At 36.0% G+C, this 12,870-nt stretch overlaps 1 protein-coding gene across 8 annotated transcripts in view; it reads right to left on the reverse strand.

Annotated features, from left to right (window-relative positions):
- Positions 1-12,870, reverse strand: part of apbb2b (amyloid beta (A4) precursor protein-binding, family B, member 2b) — a 50,617-nt gene that overhangs the window by 5,692 nt on the left and 32,055 nt on the right. For 7 of the 8 annotated variants that reach the window (XM_016233221.1, XM_016233224.1, XM_016233222.1 and 4 more), the window contains 8 exons: positions 11,264-11,481; positions 10,976-11,167; positions 8,996-9,070; positions 8,668-8,721; positions 7,800-7,885; positions 7,633-7,693; positions 4,275-4,421; positions 2,252-2,379 (listed from right to left, as the gene is read on the reverse strand). In XM_016233221.1, the coding sequence (XP_016088707.1) occupies positions 2,252-2,379; positions 4,275-4,421; positions 7,633-7,693; positions 7,800-7,885; positions 8,668-8,721; positions 8,996-9,070; positions 10,976-11,167; positions 11,264-11,481 (961 nt within the window). The remainder of the gene's footprint in view (positions 1-2,251; positions 2,380-4,274; positions 4,422-7,632; positions 7,694-7,799; positions 7,886-8,667; positions 8,722-8,995; positions 9,071-10,975; positions 11,168-11,263; positions 11,482-12,870) is intronic. The other variant, XM_016233225.1, reaches the window with a different exon arrangement.

Below are 12,870 nucleotides of genomic sequence, written 5' to 3' on the forward strand. Positions count from 1 at the left end.
TACTATCCTCACCACAGTAAATAACAACACATACAGTTCATCCATAATTCTCTAATACTGAAATCTCCTCCTCCTCATTCACACCATCTGGAGAAATTCCACCCACTCCACCTTCTAACAGTTCTACTAATTCATCCTTTCTCACTCCAGTAAATACTTCAACTGAAAACTACTTAACAACAAATGCCATACTGTAGAAAAAAATTGGCTTACATTTATTCATGGCTACTGTAAAGTTAGGTGACCTACAGAGTAAATAATAAAAAATGCTGGACATAAAAAGAGAAAAATACTCACATCTATTAAGTAATGTGTTTTTCCTGCTATAGCATTATGCCAAACCCCTCTTCTACAGATTTTCACCTCCTCGTCTCATCCTCTGCTCTGTTAAAAACGTGCAGCTCACCTCTCTACGCTCAATCTCTTTTTTTTTACCCCCTTCTCATTTTCGCTCTCTCTCCTTCCATCCAATCCCAGCGTTCCTTCTACCCTCCCCCTCCCGTTTCGCTTGTCGCTACGGTAACCTCCTCCAGGGTCTTGGGAGGAAAATGTTACTGATGGGCTTAGTGGAGTATTAGCATAGGAGGACACAATGATCACATGTGAACACATACTTACACATGCAGACTACACAATAAATTCAAAAAAGCCCAGCCTAAAGTATCCTTCCTGCTGAGAGAACATATGAACAGTGTCCTCTGCTGGTCAGAGTGTGGTACTGATTACACTCAGTGAGGCAAAACTGTGATTCAGCATCCCTGATGAAGTATGCTGCATTCCACCCCTGCATCATTCACACACACTCACACACATACCAGTCAGCTCTTCAGGGACTAAAGCAGGAAAAGTAAAGCTCTTCAGTGTGTGAGAGATTCATATGAAACATTTGGACCTCAGAAACACTCTAAATATACACATACGGGCAGCCCCTATAACACTAGATTAAACTTTCATTAGCACTTGTCTCTCAATCAGCAATCTTTTATTACTGTCCTGCTTTCACTGGGGTGACTTCTTCAATCCAGAATCATTATATAGTGGTCTTTAGCGCGAAGAATCTGGAGGAGTGCCTCGATATCAGAATGCATTAACACAGACACATTAAGTGAATTTCTTGCAGAGTGTTACAGATAATAAGTGCATGAGGAAAGTCACAGGTGCACAGGTGCACAGATGCTGACGTTTGCAGATCTAAAATCTCTAATTAAAATGAAATGTGAAGTAATCACAGAACACATGCTAATTGCAATATGCTACACTGAATAGTCACAATATATGTGTCATGATTATGCTAATGATATAAAATTAGGAAATATTCTGTGAATGAGGCAAACTGTCAGTTTCAACCATTTTCTTTTACCGTCATCACTCAAAAATGTTCATAAAAGTCTTTGCTTGCCATTTTTTGCATATAATATTTTAACAAAAAATATTTAGTAAATATATATGAAATACTGCTATTAAATACTGATATTTATAACAATCCATGTTCAATTGGTGCATACACATGGAGGTTGTTACATATCATTAATCCTTCCTAATGATTATTTAATGGAGAAACAGTGAGGAAAACTATGTGCATTTAACTTTTTGCTTTTAACATTTTGAAAATACTTGGCAACACTGGCTGAAAAAAAGTACACTTTTCTAAGTCCTTTAAAATGATAAATACTGTGATATATCAAATATTGTAAAAAGGCTGAAAATACTGATATATAATTGCTTATTATTTGATATAGCATTTCCCTGTAGCAAAAAAAAGGATTGTAATGTTTAAATGTAAATCCATTCGATATCTTTTGTAGGTCAGTTCAGTTTCTGAAATGCTCTTTATCTGATTTAACTAGGCAGAAACTGCTTATTCAAAAATATTGCAAAGCTTTGAGCTAATATTCAGTGGGTCACAGAGATTAAACATTATTAGTGTTGGTAGAAGACCAGTCAGCCGAATAGGATCAGCAAAGTAGAAAATTAGCTCCTCGTAAATAAGACCCTGATGATGCTTGTGGGAGCTGAGAGCAGTAAAGTCTTAACTGATATAAAATCCTTTTTTGCCCCATCTGTGCGGTTTCTAAGAGAATTTTAGAAACACCTCCCACATCTTCATAAATAAAGAGTGAGCTATTAATCATTCAGTTTTATTCAGTTTATCTCTGTCATTTATAAAACATTTCATAAACCCTTCATCATTTAACATGTTCTCCTTAACCAACCTATAAAAATACACACTGCAATGGCAACCAGTGCTTACCTTCCATTATCGCGACCAACGCCCCACACACGGATGCTTGCGATTGGCTGAGAGTGTAGAACGCTACGATCCATTGGGTCAACCAGATTCAGCATGTTATTCTCCAGAATGAGGTACATATCCTTCCCCTGGACACACAAGTACAATGTCGGAGGACAAGATAAGGGTTTAGTTTTAAAACCTAGTGAGCTTTCTTGCTGTCCAATGCATACATAGGCAGCTGCCTTCTAAGGCATTATATAAATAACGTTGATTAATAATGAACTTTGCTTTTTGGTATCCAATAGGGGTGTAATGGTACACATATTTGTATCGAAAATTTAGGTACGGGTCTTTCGGTTCGGCACGCATGTTTACCGAACAAATACAGTGTTGGTTTGAACACTGCATGAGCGTAACTTAATTGTAAACTTCCGGATTTAAATATTGTTACTTTTGATAAGAAACAAAGTCTCATCTTTCAAATTATGTCAATTTTTTTTTAGGAAATTCAAACAACAAGCGCGGTTTTGACACTCTTTGATGTGGCGCGACAGATCGCTGTATAAAAGCCTCAGTTCAAACGTCTGGTCGGAGTGCGATCATCTCTTGAGTCTTTACTGTTAGTATTAATGTGAAATAAACATGAACGAACATCTCATGCCTCGTGTAATGGCTCAGTAAGTGTTTCAACAGTGGAAAGACATCAATAAAATCTGTTGTTAATTGTAACCTTATAGTAATGTAAAAGTGTTCCCTATAGTTTAGAGCAGAAGCTGAGGTAGATTTTTATCCCTAAGAAAATTTTAATTACAATTGAATTTAAAATAATTTATTTAAAATAAAGAGCAATTAGTTTGTTCAATAAACCATTGTTTAATTAACAAAGAAAACAATTTTATGTTTATCCGCTGTACCGAAACCATACCGAACCGTGACATCAAAACCGAGGTACATACCGAACCGCCATGATTGCGTACCATTAAACCCCTAGTATCGAATGGTATACAAGTATACTGTAATCCATGTGATTTCATACAAACAGCACAATTCAAACAGAGCACACAAAAGCTTCATCAAGTTAATTTAAAAAGTGATTCCCTAAATACACAATAATGGGTAAAACAGACATTTTTTACTGTTTTATTTTTTATTTATGCTTTTTTGGTTTTAAACTAAATGTATTTCATAATCCATGTAATTTCAAACAAAACGCACTATAGTTTGACTACTGGTTCGAGGCGGGTAGCATGTTGCTAGTTTTTCAAAAATACAAAGGACACAAAAATTTGGGGTAAAATTGCCAACTTGTTTGTCAAAATTGTCAACTTAATTGTTAAATTATAGATGATTTTCAGTATTAAAATATAATTATAACTAATATTTCTCTTCACATTTTCACAGAATTTTTCCATAAAGGATAAATGCAATGCTACCTTAGAATTTGATCAAAATAAAGGTATCTAAGAAGCCTTCTGAAACCAGTCGGAAGTGCACCTATGATGCCCTAAAATACTGCCTACACAGGCAACTCACCAGGTTTTGGAATCAATGTCACAGGCTACTATAAGGTCTAAGGATGCTTGTGCTTGTATGTGTGTTGAAAGTAATGAATAAATGATCAGACCAGAAAATAAAAGGCAGGAGGAGAAAAGAGGCTTTCTCCCTGTGCCCTGTCACAACACATTAAACTCTCGTTCTTCATCTTCCTCTTCTATTCACTTGCTTTTTTCTGCATGACATTTTCAGCTCTCCCTCTTCTTGTTTTATCCTTTCTGCTCTTTTATGTTTCTACCTTCCCTCTTTTCAAGATGATACAAGACATGTTTAGAAACATCGTGTATATTTTTGAATGAATATGCATATGTGCCTTGCTGAAAAGATGAATTTAGACTAGTTTAGTGCTGGTCTCGCTGGTTGACCAGCAGAACAACGTAAAACTTGTCAATCAGCATGGGTTCTTGTAAATCTTGTTAGTTTGAGTGTGCATTTGTGTGTGTGTGTGTGTGTGTGTATGTGAGAGAGAGAGAAAGCCATATCTCACCTCTCCCCAGATGCCCACAGTGTCTCGTATGTCATTCTTGCAGTAAGACAGTTGACGAATGCAGTTGTTAACAGCGACGCTGCTTTTACCCGGAGCCAAGTCCTCTTCAGCCATCTCTACCCAGCCAAGAGAGCGCACAGCAAAACACTGTAATAAAATATCACAATCCCACTGATTAAGCACAAACACTGTGACAAATAACTACAGGGCAACTGCTACACACTTTATGCAAATGAAGAGCACAGCAAATATACGACTCAAGACATAACAATAACAGTTTTCACAAGAACAAGCCCAGTAATATAGTATCGTGTTTATCTATTACCTATATTCTATTATGCCTCATATCCAAAATCCTCCTTCTCATCTATAGTGATAGGTACTAAACTGAGGAAACACCTCTTGAAATTTTCACATGGCATCTTCTAAGAATAGCTGCTGCTAAAATGAGTGAGAAAGAGAAAGAGCGCATTCATACACATACTGTACATGATTATTTACACACACACACACACACACACAGCCTCTTAGAGCAGGGTGCTGAGATCAAAAGAGAAGACCCCTTTTACTGGAAGAACTTTTCTTTCATCTTCCACTCGTTTCCCTCCTCCTTTCTCATCTGTATCTCATTCCAAGCACTCCGAGAGCAAAGTCATCCATCATTCAGTCTCTCTTCTTTTCTGACAATCTGTGATGAGGCACCTCCATTATGTCAGTGTTTGTGTGTGAGAGAGATTAATAATAGGCAGAATGTTGTCATGCTCTTTCAGTTTGATTTTAACTGCTGCTGAAAGAACAGATCCTCAAGAGGAAGAGTGTGAAACAAGCAAAGAGGGGTTAGAGAAAGAAAGAGAGAGGGGGAGAGAGAGCATGACTTAAGGGGAAGTATATATTAAATAGCAGATGAATTTTGGAATTACTGGAATCGAAAAATCCAGTAACAGTTAAAATCGAGCTATAGGGGTGGCACTAGCCCATTCAGCTGGTCCGCCCAATCAAATGGGACACATAAATTTACATATACATTAAGGATATATTTCCGCTGCATATAAAGTTTCAGAAATAAACAGTTATTTTAGTGTTCAAAATCTAAAATGCCTTTGATTTGATACATCAGGTGATATACATCACAGCCTAACTGCAATGTGATCTACTATAGTTTACTAATGTTTGGTGAAGCTACAAATCAAAATGCGCCCCCAAAGGCCGCACATGTCTAATGTTTACCTGTACCTAATATTGTTTGGTCTCTTGGAACAATTATTTTGCATTCTGCTGGTTAAGACCTTTTCAACGATATATGATACAAGACTATAAAGATAACATTTTCAAGAAAAGTCACATGTTCAATTTAGACATATATTTTCGGTGCATATTTGTAACCCTTTTCTCTTTCCGTCTTTTAGCTGTTGCTAAAATTTGCATCCCTATTTTTATCTCATGTATTGTAAAATGTACTTTAATTTGAGATTATGCACTGAGATCCACCCTACTTCACCAAGGTCCACTCACATTAAAGTCCACCGATACTGTTTAAAAGTTTGTGTCAGTAAGATTTTTTTTAAAGAAATTAATAGTTTTATTCTGAAAGGGCATATTAAATTCAAAAGTGACAGTAAGGCATTTATAATGTTACCTAATTAAGTATATTTCAAAATAAATGCTGTTCTTTTAAACTTAAAAAATATTAAGCAGCATAAATAATTTCAACACTGATTGAATAATAAGAAATGTTCTTGAGCACAAAATCAGCATATTAGACTGATTTCTGAAGGATCATGAGACACTGAAGACTGGAGTGATGACTGTTTAAAATTCAGCTTTGCCATCACAGAAATAAATAACATTTTAAGATGTATTATAATAGAAAAAGCTATTTTAAACTGTAACAATACTTCACAATATTACTATTTTTATTGTAATTTTGATCAAATAAAGACTTCTGTGAGTATATGAGATGCCTTTCAAAAACATCACAAAACTTGTAGACAACAAACTTTTAAATGGTAGTGTATTTGACACATTGTGTAATCAAATATTTGAAGGATTAAATACATATTGCACATCACCTCTGTCATTTGGAGCAACTGTACAACAAAAAGACCATGCAGTATACAGAATTCCAATTGGACTGGAATGTGGTACATTTTTGTTAGTGATGGTTTGCACCAAAAGGCAAATGGACTACTTTTATTGTACCTTTTTTTGACCATTTTATAGCTTAGCAGCCATGGCCAACATCCATTTTCTTTAGAAGGTAAAGAACAATGTTTCACATTTTGTGCTTTGCACAAATGCATGTGACTACGCATTTATAAACACCCTTTGGACGGTAATTGTTTCTCATGAGGATGGCACCTCAGTGATAAAACTTGTGCATTTGGATGGCGGTTTTTTACGTGGATGCCGGTGGGAGAAAACTACAATTCTGGATTCGGACAGCATTAAAATCACAGACTAACTGTAAATGTTGAAAATTCTCTACTTCACCATGAGAAATAATTACCATCCAAACAGGGCTTTAGTCTTTTGACAAAGAGGGTTCTGTTTAGTGTTTATGTTAACATAAGGGTTCCTTATTGATCCATTAAGGATATGTCTCACTCTTAAATAAAAACATCAGAAATATTAACTACAAATTTGCTTTCCATTGTATTCTTTACCCACATCTCCAAGCATGACGTGCATGTGAATTTCTTTGAGCAGCCAGCAGATGGCAATTTATATCTAGAATTACATTGGATGTTGGAAACTCCTGACAGCACTACCAAATTCCACCAATATACAAACAGCAAAAAACAGTGTTTATTAAATAATTTGTGCCAAATCTGCTACATGTTAAAACCATACATTTATCAAGCTTTTTTTCCAGAATAAAAAGCTAACAAATCTAGGGGACAAAATAAATTGTTTTAAAATCATTATTTACCCCTAAACAGGATGCAAAATGTAAATTTTCCCCCACAACTGAATGTAAATGGCATGGCCTATTTTGCATTAGTATTTTATTCATGAGAATGCAAGTATCTATCTGTTTCCAGTGAGGTAAGAGGTGTTGCAGCAGTTGCAACAAACGTATTTAGTAGACGTTTGTATGTCTTACAACAGCATATGTTAAACCACATAATGTTACAGTTCCTAAACAAACACCAGCCAAATGGTGTGCAACTCCATTATGCAGTATAATATATATATATATATATATATATATATATATATATATATATATATATATATTTGCTTCAGAGCTTGACGATTGTTAATTTGGATCCTGCCTTCAAGACTAAAATAAGTTCTCTGCAGAGTTGTTATCTTTGAATAGCTGCAGTATGTGCAGAACAAACTCATGTGCCCTCACCTTGGCTTCAGGGTCACTGTTAATGCAGCTGGAATCTTCCTCTTCCAAGGGAGCAGGGTTTCTAAACACAGCCACACACACAGTCAGAAGAGGTATATACATTTTCATCTCACCTTACTGTTATTTTTTTCTCTCTTTCATTTATTTGTATTTATTTGCTTTCACACCGTAGCTTGAGGGAGGCGTAGCGGAGAGTTGCGCCTTCAAACTCTTTCAGACTGGGGTCAGGGTTTACTGTGGCTGCCTGTAGATCCTGAAGCAGAAAAAAGGCAGAGTTTCTTAAACATGAGCACACAAACATATAGCAAACCCACAAATGTACAGTGCAGAGATCACACCAAACACAACAGGAAAGCACAGTTCACAAAACCCTGCTTTCGATGAGTGATTAAACAAACTGAAATGAAAATGATTAACCAGTTTTAAAACAGACACAGTGTGAACCCTGCGTATTTTACAAAAGGGATGGATTAAGAAAATGAAAAGAAATGAAGAGCGATCAAGAGCTTTCCTGCAATAACCAACATACAGTGCAAAAATCCTTTTCTTAATCAGTATTAAAATATCTAAATGCATAATTGAATAAATAAAGTGTAAGAATTCAATTTTAAGTTTGTTTCTGAATTTAGATTTATGCTTAAATCAAGAAAAAACTATTTGGCAAAAGTGTAAGAAAAATACATTTAGTTAGATAAATGATTTTTGCAGTGCACAGACAGACAAAATAACACAAAAGCCACGCTGAGAAGAAAGGTTAAAGGTCAAAAGGTAAGGAAGGTATGAAGCAGCACAGGATCTCAGAACACAACTACGCCAGTAGAACATCTACAGGTAGAGCACCCTTTCTTAGAATTTTTATTTAAAAAATAATGCAAAATGCATTTGCAAAATATGGTCTCAATATTTACCAGCCAGTGGGCAACATTTTTTATTTTGAACCCTGTGAAGAACATCAAGTTTTGACAGTAGTTTCCTGAGACATTCTACTGTGTATTTGTCTCTGCAGTTCAATAAAAAACTGCCTGAGATACTAACCTTCCAGATCTCACTATCAATCTTTCCCACAGCAAAATCACTCCATGGCTGTTTCTGCACCATTATTCACACACAAACGGGGAGGACAAGGTTGAGGGGTCAAGGGTGGAAGGGTGGAGAAAGACAAGACAGGGTTGTTAGATCACTTGGCAAGCATGTGTGTGTGTGTGTGTACAGTATGTGTACAGTATATGGCTGTTCAGTGTTTGGTTGTGATCTTATTAGATGCAGTATGGATGTTGATATCTGACTCTATGTTGCAAGAATCAAAGGATAGCACAAATTATTTTTCCACTACATTCTGAGAGTAAACAAGTGTTATTGTTACCTTGTCCTCTTCCCGATGGCGTGCCTCAGAGTGTCTATCCTTCCCTAGCATTATCTGTAGGGATGAGGACCGAGGCTACACACACACACACACACACACACATATATAGTTTTAGCTTTATTATGTATGACCAATATCAATACAAATTTCAGAATATATTTACATTTGGCAATACAATATACACAACAGTTCAAACGTCAGTCAAATTTAAAAAAAGAAATTAATACTTTTATTCAGCAGGGATGCTTTAAATTGATTAAAAGTGACAGTAAAGACATTTAAATTAAATACTGTTCTGTTCATCAAAGAATCTAAAGAAATATTAAATATATGTAACAGATATATATTAGTGCTGTCAATCGATTTAAAACAATTAACTAATTAATCGCACTTTTATTTTTTTAATTAATCGCGATTAATCCCACCTAACATTAAGGTTTTTAAATATACTTTTATATTGCAATAATTTCACATTCAGTCTTCAAATGAATGTACAAACAACATAAAGACAGTATATTTTTTATATTTGTTTAATGGCATCTTTTTTTATGACTGAAGAAGGACAGTATCACTGATACCAAAACTACTGCTGTCTCTATAAAATAGATTTTTTTACCAATATTTAACCACTGATTGACTATAGCCATTCAGCATTACAGTATATTTGAGAGCTATCAATTTTAACATTTATTAGACTTGAAAAAATAACTTCAAGAGCTTCAAGAGATTGAAGAGCACGCGCTGCGAGCACAGTACTGTTTGACTCGCGCCTGTCGCTGAAGTGAAGTGGAGCGCGTGTCTGAAACATCTCCAGTTTGATGTAGTCGTGAAGACGTTCTGGAACTGAATAAATGTACTTCTTGCCAAGAAAAAAAAGAGACTCAACTCTGGCTCCGCCCCTGTGTTAATTGCATTAAATCTTTTTAACGCATTAAATTAAAAAATTAATCGCATGCATTAACGTGCTAATTTTGACAGCACTAATATAAATAAATATTAACATGGAAAGCAGTTATTTTAAACGTAATAACACTGTTTTGTATTATAATACTGTTTTTCTGTATTTTTGGTCAAATAAATGCAGCCTTAGTGAGCATGAGACTTCTTTCAGAATTTTTTTTTTTTTTATCTATTGACCTCCAAATGTTTGAATGGTATATTCACAATATTCCAATTAAATTTGCTAGAAATTCACCAACAAAACTGTTTATATTTTACAAGACAGTGACAAAAAAGTATTACTCAACTGATTTCTTTTTTTTGTGGACGCAAACCAAGCACAAAAAAATAAGTCATATTAACCTAGCAAGATTTGATTTTGATTTAAGAAGTCAACTGAAAAGAACAGACAAAACAAAAATCTGGCAAGATGCATGTCTTCTTTTGTTTAGTTATTCAGTAGCACATTGCCATTTTGAAACAAACAAAACCATGTGAGGTTCTGTTAACCTTGCTTCATTTTATGCTGCAGCAAAAAGCATAGACCCAAAGGACCAAAAAGAGATTCAAGCCCACTAATAAGGACAGGAGTAATTTAAATAAAAATGAACCAGACTGTGCATGTTTATTCAGTTTCATTTATCTAATAAGTTCTTTCATACATCTGAAAAAAATAGTTGATCAAATAATAAGGGCTGATAAAATTCACCATTCACCAGCCACTGTGTTTGGTGGGCGAGAACATTAATTTCTCATCCTGGTTGCACGGTAAATACAGTCATAGCAACCTGTAACTATATTAAGCATTTACCCAGCTCCGTTTAATCCATGGCGACTGAAGTACTGTCACATCTGTAATAGCATCTCCCTCAATTTTCTTTTTCTTTTATGAACAGTTTGTGAAGTTTGTGTCTTATCCATTTATTCTCCACAACCAAATTGTACTCACTGTGAAAGCTAAACACCCAGACAATGGAAGGATATGGCCATAAAGTATTGTCCATTCTGTAAAATGGGAGGGAGATTGATGAAAAGACTTACAAAGTAGCAGCTGTTGACAAATCCACAGGAAGGAACATTGCCGTCAGAGGATGAGGAAGAGTTTGAGGACAGGATAGGGGTAGGGTCCAGACATGAAGAAGACGGGATGGGGGCGGGGTCACACGAGCTGTCGGAAGTGGTGCTGCCTGAACGACTCGAAGCTCCGAAAAATATGTCGGCATGAGACATCGACTAAAGGACAGAGAAAATGATTGGTCAGTGTGAATAAATCAACTGTTGATTTGTTTTATGTCCAGTTTACGTAACAACATGGTTTCAAAGGGTTACCTCGTGATCTGGAGTGGGCGAGGGAGACAGGGAGCCCAAGGAGTGTTTGCGGCTGGCATGGCTGGGTCCAGTTGGCACCGGATGGCATGGGGCGGGTCTCTCCCACTGTGTGGTGCCCGTTGGAATGTGCCAGTAATAAATACCAGCCATGTCTGTCATCATCTTCCATCCTGGAGGCAAATCAGGGTCTGTCTGAAATGACTGCTCCCCCCAGATATCTGTAAACACAAATACACATGGTCAGGCGTGGTCCACACACCCGTCAACCAAGATATCCAAGACTCCTACGAGTGGGTGTTATGACCGAAACCTTGTATCATGGCATGAGTAATTTTAAAACATGGTATGTTTCAGCATACAAGAGTTAGTTCTGATATTCTAACCTGAATGCGAACAGTGTTCCAAGAGTGCTGATATATAGTATAACAACATTAGGATATTATACTGTTTGTATTCATTTGCATGTTTGTGTTCTCGGTAGAGAGGTGTTGCAATATACCGGTATTGACGATAACCAAGAGATATTAAAAAAATTAAGTATTAATATCCTGTTAATACTGGACATACAATAATATCGTAAATAGTTCAGTGTCAGTGCCATCTGGTTGACACTCCAACACAGTAAGTGGCTGTATTGCACCTTAAAGGGATAGTTCACCCAAAAATGAAAATTCTATCATTAATTACTATCCCTGTAATGCTGGTTACCACCTATCAGAAGATGGATGAAGTGTGTAGCTATTACTGCTGCACAAAATCATGTTGGTGAAGATGACAGGCAAAATTGACACTCTACCCGTACCCAAAAAATTGTTTTGCTTGCAATTGTGGGAGTTCCATTGGATCCTGGATGTTAGCCACCCCAGTCTTTAGAAAGGGGGCGAACAACAGTAAGTACTTTTTGTATGCTTCTGTACTACACAGTCATAGTTATTTAAACTCACTGCTTCCTTACACACATATTTTAAATGTGATTTATTTGCTGGGAGAAAAAAAACACAAAATAAAGATGAATTGGACTGATAGCTTTTTTCAATAAAAATTTCTATACACAATATAGATAATATCATTATTGTGATTTCTTTTGGCCACAATAATCATGTAGTAAAATCTGATATCGTGACAGCCCTAGTTCACAGCATTCCAGACCAGAGTATGTGAGCACTAGTGACTGAACATGTGGTAATGGGCAATCAAAGTAATTGAATACTTTATAAATAAAGATAAATACATTTTTTTTAAAAAAAAGGGATTATAAACTTTAACGGGTCGGTCAGAGGGTTATAATGGATGTTTCAAGCAGCAACCAAACAATTAAAACTGCTGAAGTCTAGATAAGGAGTCACTATGGGATATGAGTGCCCTGTAATACATTGTTGCTACCATGAATATATATATTTTTTTAATCTGTCTCTCTCACATGAACTTGCTACTGTTCTGTCTGTCCTCACTCAGCAGCTGGGAATGTTTGTTTCATGTTTCAGATGCTAGTAAGAGCATTATTCATACAATGCAATCTGGATGAGGAAAACCACACACATATACACAGTAAACCACTGCAGTCTGTTACTCACACATATGCTGAACAGATTCAAGCCAGGAAACAC

Source organism: Sinocyclocheilus grahami, unplaced genomic scaffold, assembly GCF_001515645.1.
Source record: "Sinocyclocheilus grahami isolate Dianchi unplaced genomic scaffold, SAMN03320097.WGS_v1.1 scaffold427.1, whole genome shotgun sequence".
NCBI classification, from domain to species: Eukaryota; Metazoa; Chordata; class Actinopteri; order Cypriniformes; family Cyprinidae; genus Sinocyclocheilus; species Sinocyclocheilus grahami.